Raw genomic sequence first — 24,892 nt, 5'->3', positions numbered from 1 at the left:
ACTAGTTCGCATAGAAACGGACATACGGACAGACGGACAGACGGACATGGCTAGATAGACTCGGCTATTGATGCTGATCAAGAATATATATACTTTATGTGGTCGGAAACGTCTCCTTCACTGCGTTGCAAACATCTGACTGAAATTATAATACCCTCTACAAGGGTATAATTAATAATGCTGTGGGGGCTTTGTGGAGTGGAATGTTGTAGATTGAGTGCGAGTTTTTTTTTATATTAGTTTTTCATGGTATTTAATTTTTAACACCTCTTATTTGCTTGAAAAAGTATTCCTAATCCTATTAAAAGCTTCTTGAGTAGGTAATCATTAAAAAAAATTGTTTTATAATATCATATTATTTTTTAAAAATAAGGTTATTAAAAGTTGGACAATTAATGGAGTAGTCTTTATAAAAATGTTATTTACAATTTAAAATTCGGTTCATATTACAATAAGTTTTGTAATTTCTTGCAGTACTATATTAATTTGTATTTTAATACATTGCGAATAATAATATTATTTGGAGCACATCTGTGTAAATTTTTGTTCCCACGTGACAGGTGCTTTGCTACTTACGCCCGGCTGATTAAAGTTAATAATTTGTTGCTCGATTGTTAATGTAGTGTGAGGCCAGGCCCAAGATGAACCAGTTTGCGGTTCGAAAGTGTGGCAGCCTAGAGTTGGACAAGGTCCCTGATCAGGAATAGCCCTGGCCATATATCATATACCATATAGTGGTTCCCTGTTCACTTTTTTTAGTGATTTTCTGAATTTCTGACTTGCCGTCTTGACTGCTTCATAAATTCACACTCACTTAAGCCTGCAATTAGCGATCGGGTCGAAAAGCTTTGGAGCTTTGGCTCTCCGCCGCTCTCTTTTGGTTTTTTCCCCCGTTTTGGGGAGGTTTTGTCGAGCGCTCAGCGCTCTCCAGCGATCAGTTCATCGCCGACAAGCTTTCGAACTGGACGCAAATTTGTAAGTCGCCGCCGCGCATGCGCAATTTAAATTTAGTGGCAACAAAAAACGGGCAGCGAAGACGAAATCGCATGGTGTTTTTATTTGTTTGCTTTTGTTTGTTGTGTGTGTTGTTATGCCATGCACAAAAAAACCCCATGCTCGTAAAAGTGGAGAAAAATCAAAAATCGAAAAATCAAGACGAAATAAGTTGGCCAAAACAAAAAGAAACCGCAAAAGCCGCGTTATAATAACGCAAATAACGGTATCAAGTTTGAAGCTCATCTAGTTATTTGTATTTATGCCTGCTCCTCGTGGTTTTCTGCATAAATAATAATAAAACAAACAGTGTCGAAAAAGCTAACCAATTTGCGGGCATATAAAATATAATTAAAGCAGGCAAATTTTTGCCATAAACATAAAAAATAAGTAAATCAACTTGGCTGCAATTAAATGTTGCAATTTAATTATTAAACAGCAAAAGTGCGAAATATTCGGTGCATTAAACCTAACAAATAATTAAAATAAATAAGTTTCTCTGAAGCAACGCAAAAATAAAAGTTTCTCCATCGTTTTTAAAGGAAAAATGTGAAATAAAAAAGATGAAAACTTAATAACTTAGTTATCTATTGATAACCAAAATAAAGATAATACAATTTTACGTTTTAAAAATAAAATTAAATTTTGTTAGTCATTTCTTGCCAAGTAACCTACAATAGTCGTAAGACACAAATAATAATTAATTCTTGCCACTCATCAAAGCAAAAATAGAATGCTGAACAATGGGATCATAAATTATTTATTTTCTTGGCCAACCATAAGTGTCAGAAATTCATCAAAAATGGTTGCCAGAACTTAAAATAAACCGAAATCCAAAAATAAAAATTAATGAAGCACAAAAAGAATTCTCAAACTTCTGAAGAGAGCCGCCATTACATAAGTGTATGTGTGTGGGGGAGCGTATGTGTGTGGGTGGAAGAGGAAAAATAGTGTTGGTAATTTCTAATGCACATTTTCCCTTGCGCTGTGTTTTACACCCTTACCAAGGGTATATTCAATTTCGCTATCAGTATGCGAACACAGATAGATGATCTATTTGTTCTGATATCATTTTTTAAAAATAACTATAATTTTTTTAAATGGATAAAAAAGTTTATTAAAGGGTATATAAATTTCGGCATTTATTTCCCGCCTCTCTATGTTTTACTGCTCGCCCTTTTTGGTTGTCGTTGAATTTGTATGACGTGTGTGCATCAGGTTGATTTTAGTGATGCGTTTTGACTCTGTAATTCCCATGTCAGGCAGCTGGGATTACTTCATCTGCCCGATTCATTTCCTATATGGCCAGATGATTCAACGCCAAACTGACCAGCGCAAAAATAAAAACACACAAACTACAACTAAAAAAAAATCCGAATAAGAAAAAAATTGCACGAAAAAGCCGGTTGAAGGCAACTCTTACATATTTACACGCACCAGCGCTCATTGAACACACGCCGCCAGCAGCAACAACAAAGTGTACACAGAAAAAAATACAAAAAAAGAAAAAATTTACCAAATAAAAAAATTTTAGTTTTTTGAAATAATTTTAAAGTACAAAATTGTTCTAAAAATATAAATATCAGGTACTTTGCTATTTTTCTTGCTTTTTAAATTTTTTCATATTTATATTAACAATAATAAAATTGCTATAAATATTAATTCTTTTTTTATAAGGTACATGTGTAAAATAAATTAAAATATGTATCTTAAAATCATCTAAATTTTTCTTTCTGTTCATTACAATACAACAAGACCAACGAAAGCAAAAGCAACAAGGCGACACAGAAACCTGTTGTTGTAGCTCTTTGTGTGGTGGCTCTTTCGCCGTCTCTGTCTCGTCAAAAGACATTTGCAGAGTTTCCAGCTGCGTGTTGATTATGTCAATTTCATGTTTGCTTCATTTCCTCAACACACCGGTAAAGGTGTAAGCGAGAAGCAGGGAGAGCGGAAAGGAGAGCGGAAAGGGGAGCGGCAGCAATTTCACTTTCGTTGGACTTGAAAATAAAAGCTGCAGTCTGTCGGAGAGTGAGAGAGAGTGATAGATGGAGGGGTGGAGCAAGAGAGAAAGGGGAGATGATGGGGCTGGGACAGAGAGCAAGTGAGAGTGAGAGTACGCACAGCAAGTGGGCTGCATTGCGGTACTTGGATGCTGCTGCTGCTGCGTCACTTGCTTTGTGGGGCGTTTCTGCACAGTGGGCCACAAAATCAAAAACATCGCTTGTTCTAATTCTAGAGCTTTAATATTATATGGTATGATATAAAAAAATGGAATAGCTAAAATAATATCGATATTTGGTATTATAATTAAATAAAAATCAATTACAAATTAACTAGGATATATTTTATTTACTAGTTGGTTGTTACTAGGTTATTTTGCTTTTCAAATCGGATTTCAAATCAAATCTATGTGTAATAAAATGTTAGGTCCGTAACACAGAGTTTTTCTGAAGATTACTCATACGACACGTTAGCCAGATAACATTTTTAGAGCTATGAAATAATACACCAAAATTGATGGAGATGATTGTTATTACTTAATTAGTTTTGAGTGATTCGATGGAGTTTCATCACTTGATCAACTGTATTTTTTGAATGGAATAATAATGATATTAAATATATAAATATAAAACAAAATAAAGTATTCCCTTCCTGCTACTAAATAAATAAATCTAAAAAGCTACATATCATCCCACTGTTCGCCGGCACCTTTTGTGCGCTGCTTCGCTGCATATTTTCCGTTTTCGTTTTGTAACAGTAATGTCTGTTTTTCCCATTGTCCGATTGTTGTTGGCTGTCGCTTTTGCCATTGTTGTTGTCGCCTTTGTTTTGTGCTTATAACGTAATAACGTAATGTGCTTGAAGATTTCCACATGCAATGCGTCGAGCTTTACGTTTTGGTGCCAAGTCCATCGTGTCGACGTCGACGTTTATTGTTTTTGCAGGCAATTGAGCTAATAAACCGACGCGAATCATAGCGACTTACAAATTCCTGTCCGAAAAATATGCGAAGGTCAACCAGCAGTGGGAAAAAAATATCAAAAGATATAACAAAAGGCGTCGAGAACTCCCCCAAATCGATTTTCATACACTATTAGTATTCGCACCTTTTTCACAAGTATTTGCGCTGACTTGGATTTTACGGGCTGTCAGCTTGGCGAAAAATTCTAATTATAAATGAAACAATTTATTACCGGGTTTTTAAAATAAAATGCAATTTATGTGCAAAGTCTGGCGGCGGCGGACTTGACTAGTTAAACCGGTTGACTGCCAGCAGCAGCAGCAAAAACAAAAGCAAAAACAACCAGAACCCATCGACTCAACGGGGGTGCAACCGGCCAGTCAGCAACAGCAGAATGCAACTGCAAGGAAAACAAATTTTTTAGCCTTTTAAAGAATTGCTTCAATTATTTTTAATCAATTAAGAAAATTAAAAAAAAAATGATTTTAACAAAAAATGCAGAGAAAAGCTTTTAAAACTTATAAAAGTATAATGCGATGGGAAATATAAATAATATGTATCATATAAGATAAATAGAAACTAACATTACAGTACTCTTGAATAGGTAGGAAGTAGGTTTAGTTTAAAATAAAAAATTATTGTTTTTTAAAATATTATCACATTTAAACCAATACAAAAACATTATTCTGAAATATCTTCGAACGTCTTAAAATAGCATCATAGCAACCGGAATAAAATAAAAATACCCTCAATATATTCAAACCAAATTTTAAATATATCAGCTTCACTACAACAACAAATATTCAACAACAAAAATAAAAAACAAAATAATAATATATAATAAATCAAACCGTTTAAAACAAAATTATTAAAAATATGTTCACAGCTGTGAAAACAAGAATATTTTCAAGTAAAATATCTTAACGATCATAATCGATGTGTGTGTTCATTATTTTATTCATTAATCATAAATGCAAATTTCTTGATTGTTTAGATTTGGCTTAACGGCTAACTCCAAGCTATAAATTGGACATCAAAATTGGATTATAAAACAACAAAAAAAAACCAAATAAATACAACAAAGTGAACACGAAAAGTTAATAACAATTATTTTGTATGCCGGTTTCTTCTTGACAAGTTTGGTAAGTGAACTTTAAAACTTGATGAATGAGACTGAATGATAAAATGAATGTTGGATGATTTGTTGCCGCAATAAACGCCAGCTAATGAAGAAATAATGGTTTATCAAACGATTTTAAAAATAGGAACAATAAAATCATTGCGGAACTGGCCAGCTTCATAGCCTTAAGGCAGCGATCTCTGAATAATTCTCTTTCTTATTCCTCAATCTCGTCTTGCCCTCGGGCCTCTCAACTTTCACAACTCAGAACTCGTGCTGAGTGGGAAAACCCAGCTGAAGTATTCTGAGGGTGAGCTCAATGTCTGTTGGTAGAAGCTTACATCCGCGTGCCTCTGCACGTAACACGTTGCGTATGCGCAATTCCCATACTCCTTCAATCAAGAGCCATAATGAGGGTACTATTTAAAATCACTAGTGATCATTTACCAAAAATCAAGATATATTAACGACTCTGGAAATACCGAAAAAATAGCCAAGGAAATAAATGACTTAAGCTTACAACATATTAAAATATTTTGGGTTAAACGACATTTTATTTATTATTTTTTTGAATAATGTAATGTGAAAAAACCTTAAAAATTGGAAAAAAAATTCTTTATTAAATAAATGACTTAGGCTTACAACAGATTAACTTTATAAAATTTTTAGTGAAATGTTTTGAAATATAATATTTAATAAAAATCTTTAAAGGTTTTCAAATTTTTTAGATTTACTTCGATTTATTTTCCTCAGCAATTAATCAAATATTAATCGATCTATTCGTGACGCTGAATCCCTCATTTTAATATCACCATCCTGCAAGGGTATTTACAAAATCGAAACGATCGTGTTGCCATTGTGTTTAACCCATTCAATTTTATCGACACTTAATTATAACTTTTGCCTACGTCATTGCTTCAGAAGCAGAAGTCAGCAGTCGAATCTTGATGATGGTTTCTCGCCGGTTTCAGTTGCTGTTTCGGTTTCTTAATTGTTCAAGCCCCCCCGCATATGGCATCTTAAGACTTCGACGAAGCATTTTATTGTTAATTTGTTTGTCTTTGGATCCGGTTCTAGGTCTCATTTCTGGTTTGTTAACTTTTGTTGAGCTTCAAACACAAAATTTTGTAGAGCGTCCAAATTAAATTCCTTTGTTTTAGTTTTTAGAAGAACCTACGGCATCGTGTAGATTACTTTGGCTATTTTGAATTTTACATTTCCGGGTACTCGTTAGCCCCAGCCAATGCACTTAAAAAAATATTTGCATATTTCTTCTGTTTGCCAAACTAATTTCGCATTGAGCTGCCAGCCTGTCACTTGAAGCTAAAGTATCTGCTACCTTAAAGCTTAGTCACGAATTGCGGATACATGGTATCTGCAAGATGCGATGAGATCAGTTGAGCCTGAGTTTCGCATGATTTTGCAATGCAAATCTTTTTAATTGAGTGCTCTTGCAAAATATCCACGCAAATATATCCATCATATTAATTTCGGCTTTTTTTACAGCAATATTATTTATTTGATGTCTTATTTTTTTATTTTTTTAACAGATCCCAAGCCCCGACATAAGCAACAGCGACCAGCATGAAAGGCTGGTTCGACGCGTTTCGAGACGATGGGGGACCAACGCTATATTCCTTCTCCAATCGAACACCGGTCACCGGAGATGTCTCTATAGTAGCTGTCTCAGTACTATTTGCCACATTTTATGTGGCATTTTTAGTCATCTTTCCGGGTGTAAGAAAACAGGTGAGTCGTGAGTTTTTAAAATATTTGTTGTAAATTTTTAGAAAATAAGCAAATTTAATTTAAATTTATTTGTTTATTTTGAGAGAAAGTGAGTCGTTAGTTTTATAATATGATATAATATGAAAATGCAGTTATAATCTCAAAAACAATTATAATATTACAAATTCTTCATTAAACATTTTTTAATAAAATTTTAAATTGGTATAATGTATTACAAAAGTATAATTCAAATTCTATTTTAATTTTTAACTTAAGTTAGATCAGAAATTTACATTTATTTGAATACCCTTCCAAGTCAAAGTGCTCACCATTCATCGATTTGACTTTGTTAGTAGAATTGTAAGTTAATTTGATGTAAAATATAGCGCATAAAAGTCAAAAAAGGTCGTTAGTTCAATTGAATAAATGAATTTTACTATATGCTAAATTATTGTTTATTTATCACCGTATCTCATATACACTAGTCAGACTGGAAACAATTTTCTCACGCTGTTGCTGGCTGGACTGTTTAATTGAATTGTGCCAACTGCTTGGCATCGCCGTAATCGTCGGCACGTTTCCAACAGAAGTCAGATAAATCTTATAGCCAATACATATAAGCCTCTAATGAGAGAGCCATAAGCCAACTCGTTTTTCCAAAGGCGCGCCCTTTTTTTCAGGTCTCTATCGACTGGTTGGCTTTATTAGAGCATGGCAAACATTGAATGTTGATCTCTTGGCTTGTATTTAATTTAAATCTAAATTTGTTGTTCAAATATCTTCTCGTTCACAGAAATTCACAACATTTTCGACAGTCACATTGAGCCTTTTTGTGGGTCTGGTCATACTAAGTGAGTAGAGTGACCTTCAATTAGCACAATATTATGGTTGATTTGCATCCGAGAACCAACAATGCCTAACGTTTCACGTCTTTATCCAACCCCAACAGTCACCCGCCTGGGATCCGCGTGGCATGTGGCACATGCAACAATCATTGCGCCGTACAAAGCCTTCTCACGCGAGAAGCTCCCAGCGCGCATCGGCACCCACATTGGCCTCATGCATGTCAATGTGACGCTGACGGGTAAGTTTGCCAATTCAATCCTATTCCCCTGCCCCTTCACCATCTCCTTCCCTATCCAATCCAATCTGATCCAATCCGATCCAATCCTATCCAATCCGCCAACAAGTAGGCACTTCTGCCATGGGTGAATGGGTTGTCATATTTGATTATATCGCCGTCACCGATGCGCTGCTCGTGCGGTAGTGAAGGATTTTAAGTTTGAGATGAAGATATATTTATTTTAATAATTCATTTTTATAAAGTCTTAAATATATCAGAAGAATTATAACTTTAAGATGAATTTATATATGTTTTATTTGCATTCTCCTTTAAAATATATCAACAACTTAGTTAAAAGACTTGTTCTAGTAACTCCCAACCTTAAAAACTTTAGCGAATATAAGAATGCATTACAGTAAATTTATGAGATTACTTCTTATGTCGATAACCCACTGAAATTATTTATTATTAAATTGTAAAATGTGAAATATATACAAACTGATACAAATTAAATTTGTAACAAACCTGATCTAAGAAAATTTATTAATAATTTCCATTTGTTCATCCAAACACTTTTTCTCAGCCTCTACCTGAATCGTTCATTGAATAGCTTTTGTGGTGATTTTTTTGAGTATGTTTATGTATGTCCAACAGAGTTTTAAATTCGTTAAGCATAATAATACCCGATCGTCAAAGTTTTTTCTTGGTTAATTTTTTATTTTTTTGAGGCAGTGTCGTGCACGCCCCCGTTTTTTTCGAGGCAAACGCCGATGGGAGATAAACAACGAACGTCAACGAAAACAATTGAGCAATTTTCATTTTAGATTTTAATACAAAAAGTAAAATGAGCGGCATGTATACATAAATTTTAATTAAAATCTCGTAATTTTCTTCGGAAGCACTTGCATTTTGATGTTCGATTTAAGCTTTTTGGTTTCAAAAATTTGCCAAAAATATTTTGCTATAATTTTTATCATTTTAAAAACAAAAAGAAGGAAATTCAATACAAATATTTTTGGTAAGATCTTTTTACAAATCCCTGCTTTTCATATTATGTCTGATAAACAAACAGAGGTAAACAGTCAAGTATAGAGCGAAGTTCCTATAAAATCTCTGATCTTTTCTTGAATGCACTTGGAATTTAGGGCTCGACTCAAACTACTGGCTAATTGATAAACTTTGGCGTAGATCTTTTTGCGATAATTTTCGGTGCCACTCGCTTTTGTTTGACTATCCGAAATCAAAACGCAGTGTGGGCGGTGACGTCAGCTGCGGTTGTTGCTGCCGCTTTGTTTGTTGGCTCCTGCCAAGTGCCAAGTCAAGTTGCATGTCACGATTCTTGGCAACAATAGCGGCCAACAACAGCGGCAGCAACAACAAATTGAAATGCCACTCGACTCGCGCTCAGCTCGACACCTGCGGAAATATTCGATTCCAAATAGCAAATGCTCGTCGAGGAGGCCTCTGTACACACATATAGTATGTATATATCTAACCAAACATATATTCGCCGGCTTGTTTGATTGTTTCCTCGTTTCACTCACTACTTGGCTCATCGAAAAGGTGAAATGCTTTTGTGTTTGAGCCGGGGCTACCTTAGACCCCAGCTGAATCAATTGGAATGCCAGTTTGAAGTCAACTCGAGCACGAATAATCCGAACGAACCATCCAATCCAATCCTATCAAGTCCCATCCCATCCTCTCACTCCTCAGCTTACCAACGAAATTTGGTCACAGCCAAGTTGGAATTGTTTGGCCCAGTAGCAATAATTTTTCTTCGGTTTGCAATATTGGCAGATTAAACTTTATGTGTTGCCCTTCGAAGGCAACCGAGTTTTGTGCATTGAAATCTAAATATTTGGGGAGCCAGTAACTTTGGCAGCAGGCTAATTGGATTTATAAAATGTATAGTCTTTTAGTTTCCTAGGCCCTATATTTATTTAATATGTGACTTATGTTTACAGAATATAAATTAATTAAAGTCTAGCAATATTGTGACATTATTGTAGAGTATTCTACAATAATTTGACAACGGAGGAATTGCAAATTTTACGAAAAAGTAATATATGCAATTTGGTTGCATTAGTAAATAATTTTTAACATTTCTCGTTCATAAAATAGGTTCGTAAATATAACTCTTCTATAAAATCACCGTGTTTTTCCTAGTGTAAAACATACAAAGAGATGTGTACAGATACTCTTGAAAGTACACATATGTGCATTAATATATATTTGCCCTGTGTTGCCTCTTCAACTGTTGGCTGTGGGCATTATGTCGGTTGCCATATTGGTTTTGACTAATACAGATTTGTGGAGAACATCTCCTACCCCTTTTCCCGAATCACTGAAAGTGTTATTTTGGGTAGCATTTTCCCCAGCTAACAACACAACCCTTCGAGTGCGCAGTGAATGACGTTTGCCAAAAGTGTTTCACGTGTTTTCATTCCGCATTGTTGTTGGTTTGAATATATATATTTCACCATATATGGTGGGCGGTTGTATTTGAGATGGTAAAAGGGCAAATGTTGCCTCAAGTTGACAGCTGGCTGGCTCTACGCTTTTTTCCTGGTATAAATTTCGATTTTGAATATGATAATTGCGCATGTCAATTGGTGAGTGGTGGTTGGATACGAACGGCTTAGTCTTTTGCCTGACAACTTAATTGTTGCACTCGTTATATGAGTACCAATGGTTTAGAGTAACTTTTCAAGCATTTTCCATTGCCAAATCAAAGTCAGGCAAATGTCAAATTCGGGTGTCAAAATTTGAGTGCCAGTGGTTTGGTTTATTCAGCCCAATTATTGAACAACCCCATGATGATGATGATGATCTTTTTATAATGATGATTACTTATTCTTTTTGTCAGTTATTTTTCTTGTTACTTTGTATTTTTTGGCCCAATCTGCGGTGACTTTTGTGCACTTAATTATATATCATTATGGCTTTTGTGCACTTCCATTTGTGTTGCATTTTTTTTTAGTTTTTTTCTTTGCGGTCTGGCATTTATTCAACTCTTTTGAATAGGTTACGGTATATTTATTGATATATGTGTGTCGATATTTATATTATTTACCTCGATTGTGGGTGTGTGCAGTAAGCTCAATTAACTGCGGCGTTTAGCCAACTTGTTTGCCGGCTTAGACATCATTTGAAGTGGCTGGGAATTAAGGGTGCCAGGTGTTGCATATAATTGTGATTGGCTTTGTTAGTTGTTTGCAGCCCATTGAAAATTTATAAAAAGAATGGGAATCGGTTAATAATTTGTCATCACTGTGGAAGGCAGTAAACGTAGTCAGTAGGTTTTTAAACTAAACTCAAATTTGTCGGGATTATTATGATTATGATTTGGATTTTTAGTAATTTTCCTTAAAGTTATATCAGTGTAATAATAATTTTATAACAAGAAACAATAAAGTTATCACTTAGAAATGTATGCTTACATTTTACTCAATTACCTGCGTCCTTTTCTTTTTTTCAATAATTAATTTCTTCATGCACTCCTTTTTATAAATCTTTTTCTATTTATTTCTTAATAAAGATGGACATCGGCTCACTCACTCTAGATTTGTTTGTTCAGGGTACAAAAATGACAGAAATGGAACATTCATTTATTTTTGCAGACACATTGGGTTGAGAGGAGTGAACAATTTAGGAAAAAAGAGAAGCCGTTCAGCTCATTCATTGTCTCTTTTCTGTGGGTTTTCGTGTGTCGTGTGCCTTTTTGTCTATTGTAAAGTCATGATTAATTTAGGTTTTTTCTTTACGCCAGCCGCTGCTACTGCTGCCCAAATTGTTTTTAGCCCCATCAACACCACACTTCTTGCCTCGATTTTCGTCTCTGTCTAAAAGTAAACACGAAAATCAGCATAATCATCACTTAAAATTATGAAAAGGCATAAAAATGCTTAAATTTATTTATGTTTTTGTTGCTGCTGCTGCGAATGCCCATACTTAAGCGCGAGCTACCCAACATCATCGTCATCCGTCTCAAGTATCACGTAGGGCAACATTAATTTCGTATACGTAGATATGGTAATTTTTTTAATGTTGCTATTGTTGCTTTAACGCTTTATTTTCAATACAACAACTTTTTGGCTCTGTCGATGAGAAGTTTGAAGTTTGCGGAAGTTTATTTTGGTTCTGGGCGCTAACAACAATGGGGCATTGTAAGTTGTTAATGAACCAAGTGGTTTAATGATACTTGGTTATGAAAAAGAAAAAAAACTACAGCAAATTACCATTAAATAATGTGAAATTTAGTTGGAACAGATTTTTCCAAATCATTAATTAAGTTTCATAAACATAATTATAATTTACAAAAATTGTAAATCGACTATCAGATATTTAGCTGAAGGAGGTGCGAGGGAGAATGAGATATGCCTGCAGCAAAGCGACTCCTTGTACTGCTTGAATTTCATTATTTGTTTGCTCATAACTTCTTAATGAATGGTCCGATCTGAAAAATTTGTTCTACATTTCTATAGGTATTAATAAACGCAACAAAATTGTATTTACACTTTTACTCTACGAGTAACGGTTATGCAAATGTTTACTATATTTTCTGATAGTTAATTTAATTGTTGTTAAATAACATACAGAATTAAACTCTTTTAATGGATAAATTAAGTTTATAGCTGTTATTTATTTTCGATTACCTCAAGTCTAATTTATCTAGGGGCGCAGCAGAGATTGCAAATATATTTTATTAGTCCCCTTGCCTAATCTAGCATTTTATTGCTTGTATTTTTGTATAGGCAACCAACTCTTACTTCCACCTTTGTTAGATCTGTATCACGGCAGCCATAAACCACGTTTAAATCAAAAGAGCTCAGCAATTACCATTTCAAATGGTCAGAAGTGAATTGAACCGGTTCGACTTGCAGCATTTCCACGTTCACGAGACCCGAGGAGAAACAAGTCAGTCCGGTCACCACCAACTGGGAAATCATAACGATTGTCAGTTTAATGACTCCACCATCCAACATCCACCATCCAACCATCGATCTAAAATGTGCGTAGACGGTGCGTAGACATATAGACTTGTAGACTTGGCTTAGGTCGGGGTTGCCATTTTCGGTGCAGTTTTAATCGGGGAAACCGGAGGCCAGGCCAAAACCTTGTCCCGAGTCGAAGGCCAGGCCCCAAAGCATATATTATATGACAACTTTTGACGATTTATGTAATTTATTTACATTTTTTTTTCGTTGTGTGGCGCTGAGTTTGTAATTTGTAAGCTTACTTCGACTGTAGGTAGCCAATTTTGGGCATAAATTTGGACCGCATGCCGGCTTACGTCGCTCTCATGAGTCATTCAGTTCGGGTAAAGCGTGGGAATTTTCGTATATATAATCTGTTTTCAGTTTCTGGCGTTTATAGACATGCCACAAATAAATACAAATAGGTGACAAATGTAAGGAAGTTCTGGAAAATTTGTGAAATTAAATTAATATCCATATCATTTACTTGTTTAATATTTAGGCACTTGTTGACACTACAAAATATAATCTGTTTTATTCTTTATTTATTTTTGTATGCAATATAGTTTCGTATACATGTTTGCTGAGTTTTTTATATCCACATCTTTTGCTTTTGCTTTTATTTATTTGTCAAAGATTAATTCTTAAGCTTTTAATTAAAAATTCCTGTGCAGCTTTTTTGGTCCGAGATTTGGGCTCGAGATTTTATTTATTTATTTTTCGGTTTTAAGTTGATTTGCATATTTTGTCACTCGGTGCCAGACACTGTGGCAACGTGATCGGTTCCATGCCATCCAAATCATATATCATTTTTAATGTCTTGCCGATGAAGACCCCTTTTAGCTGTTCAAAGCAAAGGCGAAATTAAAAGATTAATGATTTTTGCCGAAATGTTTAAAAAGCTTTTAGAATTTAAAGTCGCCAAAAAACTGCCGATTATAGTGGGCAGAAATTTGCATTAATTTTCATTGTGTACCTTTTATTGTTTTATAGATTTTGGAAAGGAAATCTCATAAGAGTTTCTCTGCCATTCACAAAAATATTCCAACAAACAAATGTCGATTAGTCAAATTTCGTTTCTAATATTCCCGTGCGTCATATATAATTCTACATATATTGGTACACTTTTTAGCTTGTATATTTTTAATGGAATTAAGCAATGCGGAATCACATGGTTAAGTTGTTTGGCCGCTCGAGAGGTGTGCAAACTTGTCTATAAATTATGCAAATGATTTTGCCTATTTGTTGAACGTCTATTTCTCGCTCACTCTCTTCAAAAACTTGGTAAATAAACAAAATGCAAAACGGGCCAAATGCGCGTGCGCTGTAAGCCGGAAAAAATTGTTTTTTTTTGACAAATCTTAATAAAATATGCAAACGGAAAAAAAATGAAGAAAAAGTGTACTTGTTGCACATTGATTATGGGATTTGGTTGTTGGTGTGTTGCACTTTTTAAGCCGCTCACTTGAGTCTCAGCTTGTCTAAGGTTAGCGCGTTTAAGCCATTGACAATGAATTGCCAGCCGAGTGAGAGGAGCGGCGTGCAAATCAACATATTACGCATACGCAGTGTGGCGCGCGCTTGGGCGCAACTGCAACCAAAACATTTCCGCCTGCAACAGGAAATTATAATTTGATTTTTGTTATTTTGTCAGTCCATTTTTTGCCCGTAATTGCTGTGAAGGTTGTGTGATCGAGTGCAATTTGAAGGTGTTGCCAGTTGGCATTTGTTAGATTGCAAAAAAAAGGTTCTGGTTAAGCCACGTTTACAACGCTTAACGGTCGTCAAGTGAGCATTTCTGAGTGCATTCAGGAGTTTGACATTTTGGGTGATTTATTACAGTAATATTTTGTTTACAGAACAAAAAAATTCAAAGAAATTAATAATAAATAAGAAAAGAGTTTTAAAATATTACAAAATATTTAATTTTTTCTTTGTTTTTAAAAATTGCATATTACAAAAGTGGATTAGTTATTTTTTCTGAAAGAAATAATTTAGGAAAAGCATTTTAATTATTTCTAGGATTCCATTTTAATATTATTTCAACTTAAGTTAATATGTGAAAAATAAAATTTAAAAGATGGTTTAACAAAAAAAAAATAATTTTAAAAGAAATTCGTTTTATTTTTTCCAAAACAAAAATCTTTTAAAATTAGAAGATAGTTAGAAAAAGGACCAACAAAAATTTTTATTACATTTAATGGTTATTACCTTAATCTTAAATAAATTTATGAAATTAATTTAATGTTATTTTATTTATCAACAGCTATTCCCATTGGCAACTGGACACCACCGGACATTGACTACAACGAGCGCTTCACCTGGGAGGGAGCCCAGGATATGAGCGCCAACTACCGCCACGCCCTCCAGCGGGGACTGCCCTTTCCCATTCTGACCGTGGCCGAGTACTTTAGTTTGGGCCGCGAGGGATTCTCGTGGGGTGGACAGTATCGGGCAGCCGGTTATTTTGCTAGCATCATGTTGTGGGCCTCGTTGGCCTCCTGGCTGCTGATGAACCTTCTGCTGATAGCCGTCCCCCGATACGGGGCCTATATGAAGGCTCTGACGGGAGCTCTGCTGGTCTGCACCACGGTGGGCTATCATTGCCTGCTCCCGAAGCGACCTTTGTGCATTTACCTCGAGGGCGGACGCCTGGAGTTCCATTTCGGCTGGTGCTACTGGCTGGTTTTGGTGGCAGGTGAGTAAATGGCTATCAAATGTGTCAGCTTGAATGAAATATCGATAAGGGGGAGTTTAATGATGCTTCATTTGAAAAATAAACGAAAATATGAAAAATTTAATAATTTAATAAACTATTAATGTCGATTTTTTATAACATTTATTGTATTGTTTAGGTTAAAGCTAAAATACGCATTAGAGTTCCTTGAAATAACTCCTCATTATTTTTAATAGTTAGCTTTTGAATAAATCATAAAGTTAATAAAAGCCATATCTTACTATTCATAAAATTGTTTTGTTCCTAAGTTTTTAATCAAAGCCGGCTGGTATATCTAATATTTTTTAAAATGTTCACTATAAACAACCCTCTGTTTTTCAGGTATTCTCTGCTTCATTGCGGGTGTTCTGATCTCCATAATCGACCTGGTTTGGCCGCACACGTTTTCCACGGTGCTGGAGGTTTACTACGGCACTCCATACGATCGACATGTGATCCTGGAGGAGTCGAGTGATGTGCGCTATCGCAAGCCGCGCAACAGTCGCAGTTTGGAGGATCCACCTGGATTGGGATCTCGCATTCTAAGACGCCTCAGCTCGAAGGCTAGGGATTTACAACCTGGGGGCGTGGCACCGCGTCGCGATAGTCCCGCTGGAGTTTCGAGCAGTGGAGGAGGAGTGGAGAACAAGGGGTTCCAGTCGGATGCTCCGAAGAGTCCTTGGAGATATCCCTTCCGAAGGTCGCAGCAATTGGCCCAGCAGCAGCAGAGCTCGCATCCGCTGCATCAGCATCCGTTGCAGCAGCACCACCATCATCAGAATCAACATCAGCACCACCACCAGCAGCAGTTGCAGTTTGTGGGCGGTGGACCGGTGGTGCAGCAGCATCCCATGCATCACATGCAGCGCACCATGTCGCAGGACTCGGGATCCAGCATCGCCTCGGCAGCCGTGCAAATATCCCCGCTGCACAAGCACGCTTTGGCGCGAATGTTGCCGTAAGTTCCGCATTTTACATAAAATCACGTTCTCATTAGGGAGACAATAAAAACAAATTTACGCCTGTCTAATACCTTGAAAAACATAAAATAAAATTGGATACATTATTTCGCGTTCTAATACCTAAAGATTTTTCTATTGACATTAAACATACAAAGTTAAACTCGTAAAAGATGCATTATATATATTCATATTTAATTTTCATAAATTTATTAATTTTAAATATTATTATATTTCATTAAACCATTTTAGTTTATTTTTAAAGATTTTAAACTTTGACTTTAAAAACAATTCGTTTCACTAAACTTGAAAACGTTTTCTACCTTGATTAAATATTATGTTGCATTATTAAAAAATAAAATACAGTCTGCAGCTAGCTGTAAAATTATATTCCAACTTTTGAAAAAATGTTATAAATATTTATGTTATTAATTAATATTTATATAATTCATTCATTTTTACAGTAATCCCCCAGTGGAGCGTATTCGTGACATGGATCACTGGTGATTGCCATTTGGACAAACCATAAAAATAAACTATTTTTATTGGGCTTAATTAAATCTTGACTAATTGGAAATAATTTTAAAAAACAAAACTTGAAAACAAAACCATTTGTGATAATTTCTTAATTTAAACAAAACAATTCAACACAACATAGGATGGAAGATCACATATTTTTAGCTTACGAAAACGATGTTAAATGTAACTCTAACTTTAATTAAATTATTTGTAATGTTAAGCTAACCCTATGTTAACGAACGATGAATCAAATTTAGCTATAAACGTGTTTTTTAGTGATGTTCATTTGTGATAAGACAATCCTGCCACACACGCACACAAAAACCGACATTTATGAGGACAAAGAACACAGGAGCGTGAGTTATGACGAAGAAAAAAAACGATGTTTATGTTTAATGAGTAATTTATTATTTGTAATATGAATTCAATGCCAGTGTCTATAACGAATAAGTTGAAAAAAAATGTGTAGAATCCGTTTAAGTTTAATGTTTAAGCTTGACAATGTTTAAAGACGATAAGATTGGAAAAAATACGATGAACTACAATTTGGAATGGTTTAATTATTTTTTGGAATGTTTAACTGGATTTTCCTGGATTTTTTGAAGAAAATCCCCTTACTTAGTGTGCATTTCTTAGTCAGCTTAACAAGATTTTATTCTCACTTAAACTAGTCAAATAAATCAATTATCTCAGCAGAGATACTTGGCTCTGCAGAGCAGGACAAAGCATTGCAAACGAGTGCAAATAAATAAAAACAAATAAAATGTACTTCATATGCAAGGCGAGCGCATAAATAGACAGTTATATTGCCCACCCAGCGCCCACCCACATCTCCAAGCGCGAGCAAGCGAGAAGGGCAGAGCGATGCGATGCGATGTCCTGTTCCTGTTTCTGTTCCTGTGTCGCTATCGCACGCTTTTCGGTTTAGAGTTCAAGGAATCAAGATTTATGACATTTTTATTACAAAAACGAGCGCAGTTAGTTGTGGGCGGACGGACTGGCTTCCCCCCTCCTTTCTGGCCCACACATTCTGCATCTCTACGCTGACTTTAAAAATATGCAGCCAGGCGCGTCAAGCCATTATTTGGACTTGGGCCTTGGAAACGGCAACAGCTACAGCTAAACTGGGAAAAATATAAATAAAGATGGCAAGAAATGTAGCCAAATCTATATAATATTCATTGGAACGGTGAAAAGAATGATTTGAAATTGATTTTAAATTCTTTAAAATATATTTATTTTAAGATTGAAAGATTAAAACAAATAAAAGAGAGATTTAAGATGGAATATTTAAAATCTTTAAACTAAATTTAAAAAAAATTAAATGTATAAAAATATATTAAAAAAAATATTGAAAAATGTATTTCAAATTATCTTTAATGCATGTTTTACTATTTTATAAAATATTTTAATATTGTAAGATTTGAACCGATAAAAGATAGATTTTAGATGGAATATTTGCTTTGTCTTGACCTACAAAGCAAGTATTCCTTATGAGAACATTAAATCGAAATTTCCTTTTAAATAATATAATATTTTGTAAAATGTATTAATTTTATTTGTAATTTCTCTCAGTGCATTGGCCTGCGCTTGGGCTCGGGCTGGGAAATGCCGCCGCATGCAACGGAAGGCGCATAATTCACAAAACAGCAGGCGATACTGCACAAAACGGAGGAGCCGAGGAATGGAGCAGTTGGCAGAGCCAAATGCAATGGGAATCTGGGCGCAGGATACAAGAACACAGCGCCCGAAACCCTCCACCTTAGGATGCTTTTTGACTCTCAATTTTAATATAAACAAATTGCAAACGTTCTTATTTATGACATTTTTTCTTCTCTACCTCTTTGGCATCTTGGGGGTGTTTTTTCTTACTCATATTTTTTTGGGAGAACATAAAGTGAGAAAGGTCAAAAGGTAGAATTGGTTTTTTAAATCTTATATATTTTCTAGTATGCCTACAAATAAATCTGTTTTAATTATAAATAATAGCTGCTGAATACCCATATATCAGATTAGAAAATTCAAAAATGTTGTGCACTTTCAAAAAGGTAAAATTTATAAAATAGCCTAATTACTAAAATCTCCTTAAACATCTAAACATCTCGGTATCGGAATTTCCCGGGATTTGACATATGGTTTAACTTGTACTTGACTTCCTTTACTTTTCCGCCCAATTTGTGTTGCATACTTTTCCATACTGGTTCCATACAGAATGGAAGAAATTCCATTAACAATACGCATCAATTTGCATCGATCATTCTGTGTGGGGCTAACAATACGTCCAATATGCCAAACAGAAACAATGAGGGCACAAATAAAATAAAATCGAGTTGCATTCGGTGGGAGTAAGATAAATTCTCTTGGCAGCTGTGCTAACGAGCAGCCCCGGGGAAAGTATGGAAGGAATCTAAGGGGGGTTGGGACTTATAGACTTTTTGTCAAGGCAGCTAGCAAACAAGTATTTGCTGAGTAATGCCAACGCTTTTATTTTACGCGGGTGGAAAGTGCAGCAAAAATAGAAAAGAGAGCTAGAGATTCCTCAGCAACTCGGGCATGTCCTTTGCCTTTTGCTTAATACAAATGAAAATGGATGAGCTACTAAGCGTTGTTGCATTCGAATGTTGCATTGCCTTGCATTGACTGAACCGAACTGAACTGAAGTGAATAAAATGAAATGAAAATGTTGCAACAAGCTAACACAAAAGTGAAACCCCCCCATGATTTTCCTCCTGGGAATGCACTTTGTTTCTATGACACGCCGTTGTCCTCCGCTTCTCGATTCACTTTCTTGTGCTGTGTGTGCATGTGTTTTGTCTTTGTTTTTATGCCATTTATTTATTTAAGTCAATTTCGTAGAGTGTGTTTGAGCATTTTGCTGCAATTCATTTTCGGGGTTTCATTTTCTGTCTGCCTTTTTCGCTTGCCATTTTTTACGCGTCTTGTATGAGTTTTGTGCGCAGCTTGATGGCAATTTTTACTTTGAGTGATTGCAGTTAAGGGGGTAAGGAACGTTAAAGGTTGATAAAAAAAAGTGAAACGATTGAGCAAAGGATGCCTTTGGGGGACGGGATCTGAAATCTGAAGTTAATTAGCTGACAGTCGACAGCTTTGATTGGGTTTGCTCTGTACTTAATGGGAGAGGGAAAAATACACAGAGGTTGGTTTTGAGTAACCAAACATTTTAATTTACTCAATGGAAAGAACAATTTTTTTAAATCTTTTTTTAACTTGGAAGAAAAATTTTAAGATAATATATAGTTTGTTTTAATTTTCAAATATTTGTTTATTTAACTTTTACAAAATTATTTTACATAACATACTTACACAGTGGCTTGAATCTCCACTAAGCCAAGACCTCGACCACATTTATACCAAATTTAATTCGTATAAGACTTTGGCTGTAAGAGAGCCTCAGTTCACGATTTTAAGTCAACAAGAATTTCTCTTTATGTTTTGAATTCAGCCAACTGAAATCGTTTTTCCTTTCTAATTCTCACGATTGCCGATCAAGTAATAGGCTAAAGGAGATTAAGTGGTTTGGAAAATTCGTTATTACAAAAAAAAATTAAATAATGTTTTACTAATCATTTTAATTTCAGGGATTTTACTTTGTTTATTATTATAAATAAACATTAAAATATTAGGCAATAAATAATATTAAAAAAGTATAATAAAATGATAGTTTGTATGTAGATCCTTTTACATATTGAAGGATTTAAGTGGCTTTTTAGTTTATTATAGTTAAGAGGTTGTTGAGTAAGACACAATTAAAAATGGTGTTTCCGAATTTTCTTTTTACATTTTACATTTCCCACTGATTTTTTAATTGCCATTTATTTTCTATTTTATATTTTTCGAGAGTGCTTTCTCTTTATTCAGCCGTTTTCAGAGGATGCTCGTGAGTGATTCGCTCGTGTTATCCTTTTGAGGCACTCGGCTCCCATCCTGTCGCTCGGCTCGGTGTCGTTTGTGAGCTTCGGCGACCGAGGGATGGAGCTTCGGCCAGCCGACTTCCGGTGAGAGGGGGGCTAGAAGTACTGTGGGGCTTGTGGGGCACTGAGCTGGCCAAACGAATTCAGTTGAAGCTCAGCCGTCGGACTGTTTCGAACGTGTTTTGCAGGGATGCTGACGCTCGCCGCGGCAGCCATCGAATTAGCGAAGTTATCGGGTTCGGGTTCGTTGTGTCGCGAATACAAAAAGTATATGTAAATCTCGTACCGCCAAAAAGGACCACCAATTATCGAAATCAATAGGAGCTAATTAGAATATTCCAGCGACGATTTTCGGTGGGGTTTTTTCGGTGCATATAAACTGCATCATAAAAGCTTGCGTGTTTTTTAGTTTAGTTTCTATTTCGAGAGTACGAAAATCATGCGACTCACTCAACGCGCAGCTGATATTGTTGCACACACAAAACGCTCCACTTGGTCTCCTTTTAGGCGATTTAATTGCCCTGTTCTCGTCGTTTGTGGCATACATTAAAACCAGGCAAGGCAACTAAGTATTCGCAAGTGCCCCAGTGTCTTGTTGTTCGTGCCACCCGGTGTGTCTGTGTGTGTGTTTGTTTGTGTTTTGATGGTCACGTGGTCAGTTCAAAGTTGGCTTTCGGCCACAACTACTGCCTTCTTGTGCGTGACAAAAGTCCAGCAACAGTAGCAACAATAAACAGCAACAACAAATGCAATAAAGGATTATCCTGCGTGGGACAAATTTAAATTGTTCGCCAGGTAAGTTTAGCAGCGACAAGCTCACTTTTTGCTCTTTAAGGATGACTTTTTGCCTGAAAGTTTCGCCGAGCTAAAGTTGAAATTGCCACCCCGCCCTCGCAGTTGTTGCAGATAGAGAAAAAACCCTGGGTTGAATTAAGTTTTCAGTAACTTTTCATGAAATAATTAATTGCGTTTGCTATTTTATCTCATTCTTTTTACCAGCTTAGTGCAAAATGGCACTAGCATAATTAAATGGGGAATTTAATGATATATAGATGGGTTGTTTTGCTATTTTAGAATATAAGAATAAGATATTTTAGTCAAAAGAGGGAAAACTATAAAACTATATTTGTTATTTTTTTGTATTTTGTTATCAAAGTTTGGACTATACATTTAACTTTAAATAATTTAATACTTATACACTCTTTCACCCTCTGTTGATTTTTGGGGGGCATAACTAGACTCTCAATTGCTTTTCTCAGTGTGGAAGTTGGGGAATTCGCGGTTTTAAGCTCTTGTCTCGATGCGCCAGTTTTTCATTTTTGCCGCCCCTTCACTTTGCCCCCGTCGCTGGCAACTTGTATTCCCCCGTGATCTCGCTTCGCCGGCCCCCCTTTCCACTTTCCGCGACGCCACTGTGCCGCGCCGATTGCCGTAACTTAAAATGCGCCAACTGACTGCCAGAAAGTTGCCAAAAACTTTTGCCTAAAGTTTATTTACTTGTTTTTTTTCCGCCCGTCTTTCCTTGCTCATATTTTTTTTTATTCCATGCCTTTGTCTAGCAATGCAGAATAAAGTGGGAAAAAATTAAAATATTGCAAGCAAGAAAAGAAAAGACTCTGGGAATGATAAGTAGTAAATGGAAGCTCTGATAATGTTGTGCTGAAATCAAATATGCGAAGGCATTCAGTTTAAATTTATTTATATTTTTGTTTAAATGTAAAAATTATTATAATTAATTTAAATAGAGAAACTCGTAATTAAAAAATCATTAAAAAATAACAATTTCTTAATAATTCTCTTGTTTATTTTATACAATAAAAGTAAATCGTTTTTTAAAATTATTTTATTTGTATTAAATTTGTATAATAACCATGAACCATTATACCATGAAAGTATAAATTCCCTTATACTTTTATTTTAAGGCTTTCTTATAAAGGTTAAGGGCAAAACTCTGTATACCTTAAATATATCGAAATGTGATTTAATATAGCCTACAAAATAAAGTTCAACTATGTTTTCATAAATAATGGCTGACTGACGAAAAGAGCAATAAGTGTCCTTGTCCCAACTTGTGAGCCGCCCACCTGAAGAGACCCAAATTTCATGCCTTTCGCCTGTTTATTAAATTTGCATGCCGTCTTTCATTAGAGAAAGTGAAGACTTCAGGACTTTCAGTTCCCTTGCACCTCCTTCGAGGACAAGTACTTTTGCTGCTTAGTTTCGAGGAAAAATAAATAAATTAGTTCAGTAAATGGAAGTTGAAAGAGTGAGAAATTACAAACTGCTGGCAAAGTTAATATTTAAGTCCTGCAGTAGTAGTGATTTAACGAATTTCCCTCTCATTTTTGGACAATTAAAATATGCAAATGAGCCGACAGCCCAAAACCCCATTGCAAAGCTTCCAAATGGACACGCACGGCTACCCCAAAAGAGGAGATAAGAGTGAACCGGGGGTTTTTGACCGGGTTGTCCGCTGCCACAGGGAGATTTGAATGTGGAGATACAAATGTAAAGATACAAATGCGTAGGCTGAATTTTTGATTGGCTCGCTTGGTCCTCCGCCTCCCGAAAAACATTTTTGACAATTTCCAAAAGCCTAATGGCTAATTGAGCTGCCAGGAAAAAGGGAGGAAATGTCGCTTGCATTTGTTGGAGTACGTACACAAATTTATGGCGAAAAGTCAATTACGTGCAATGGGTCCAATAAAAACGGAAAAAACTAAGAGATACATTTCCCCAAAGGGATACGCAGTTAGGGGTTAGTTCCCATATATATATGGCTTATCAGGAGTACATATTTCCAACGAGTGTGTACTTACTTCAAAAAGGCATTAAGCCAAAAACGTATAAACAAAAGTTACGCATACCCAACCTTAACCGTTGACGGGTTAATGTGATTTTAATGTACTTTTTACCCTCCCATTCCACAAACCCTTAGGCCCTTCAAAACCCCCCGCAGTTTTGCGTTTCTGTGAGTACTGCGACTGGGTTAAAGTTTTATGCAATTTCATCATTTCCTTTTTTTTTTATGTTCGCATTAAGAAAGTTTTTCTTTGCCTTCTGCAAGTTTACGCAGTAATGCAAATTGAAATGTAAATCTTTACATTTTATTTGTGATGATTTTTGCTCTGTTATAAAAATGTTGAAATATACCTGTTTATTTTTTTATTTAATATTTTTTTATGTCTGAGAACCTCTAGGGATATTATTCTTTTTTTTAATATTTTCCTCATAATAAAATTAATAAAAATAATTTAAACCCATTTTGCCTTAAAATCCTGATATTATTGAAACAAACCAAATAGTTAAACTAGCTATTTTCCAAATGAAAGAAAATCAAAAGAGTATAACAAACCCACAAAATTAACTTTCTTTAGTAGGGAAAATTGTGGCTCCTTTGCGTGTGGCTGCTTTCCACATAACAAAAGCTGCTTTGGCGGAAATTTTCCACGCTTTTGAAATCAATCTTCCTAATGACAGACTATCCAAAAGCGAAAACAGCGAAGGCAACATGAATAAAAGGCGGCTGGTAGACACGTGCGTTTTCCTCTGAATTTCACGCTCAAGTATCTGGCACTTGTAACCGTAATCGATCTGAACAATAACAGAATGAAATGGCATAAAAAATTGTATATTAAGAAACGGCAAACAAAACCTGACATGGCACGAAAACGCGCCAAAAGAAGCAAACAGATGTCTGCTGCTCTGAGGTTTTTCTTTTTGGTTGGGGGTTGAGTAAAAGGGCTGTGGCTGCGATGATTCCAAAACAATTTTCACCTTTTGTCGGAGATATTTGAGTGGGTAGCGTATTCCTTTGGGAGTTTGGTTAAGTTCCTGGAAAAGAAAATGCAATTGAAGTCGTTCGGTTAGAATAGCAATTGGATAGGCAGTCAATTGCGGACGAGTCTGGCATTGTTTAAATTG

General features: G+C 35.5%; 2 protein-coding genes across 3 annotated transcripts in view; both read left to right on the top strand.

Annotated features, from left to right (window-relative positions):
• The first annotated feature begins 936 nt into the window (after nucleotides 1–936).
• Nucleotides 937–17,581, top strand: mol (dual oxidase maturation factor 1 mol). The gene is made up of 8 exons (XM_017144511.3): nucleotides 937–975; nucleotides 4,950–5,097; nucleotides 6,626–6,824; nucleotides 7,597–7,654; nucleotides 7,753–7,887; nucleotides 15,109–15,540; nucleotides 15,901–16,516; nucleotides 16,982–17,581. The coding sequence occupies exons 3-8, from the start codon at nucleotides 6,660–6,662 to the stop codon at nucleotides 17,022–17,024; spliced, it is 1,449 nt and encodes a 482-aa protein (XP_017000000.2). The 5' UTR covers nucleotides 937–975; nucleotides 4,950–5,097; nucleotides 6,626–6,659; the 3' UTR covers nucleotides 17,025–17,581.
• Nucleotides 17,582–21,134: 3,553 nt separating this feature from the next.
• side-II (sidestep II) overlaps nucleotides 21,135–24,892 on the top strand; it is a 75,304-nt gene continuing 71,546 nt past the window's right edge. For both annotated transcript variants that reach the window (XM_044395106.2, XM_070211703.1), the window contains exon 1: nucleotides 21,135–21,763. The gene's annotated coding sequence lies outside the window, so the exon portion shown is untranslated. The remainder of the gene's footprint in view (nucleotides 21,764–24,892) is intronic.

Source organism: Drosophila takahashii, chromosome 2L, assembly GCF_030179915.1.
Source record: "Drosophila takahashii strain IR98-3 E-12201 chromosome 2L, DtakHiC1v2, whole genome shotgun sequence".
Classification (NCBI taxonomy): domain Eukaryota; kingdom Metazoa; phylum Arthropoda; class Insecta; order Diptera; family Drosophilidae; genus Drosophila; species Drosophila takahashii.
The sequence above is the reverse complement of the archived record's forward strand: the minus strand, read 5'-3'. Positions and strand labels throughout refer to the sequence as shown.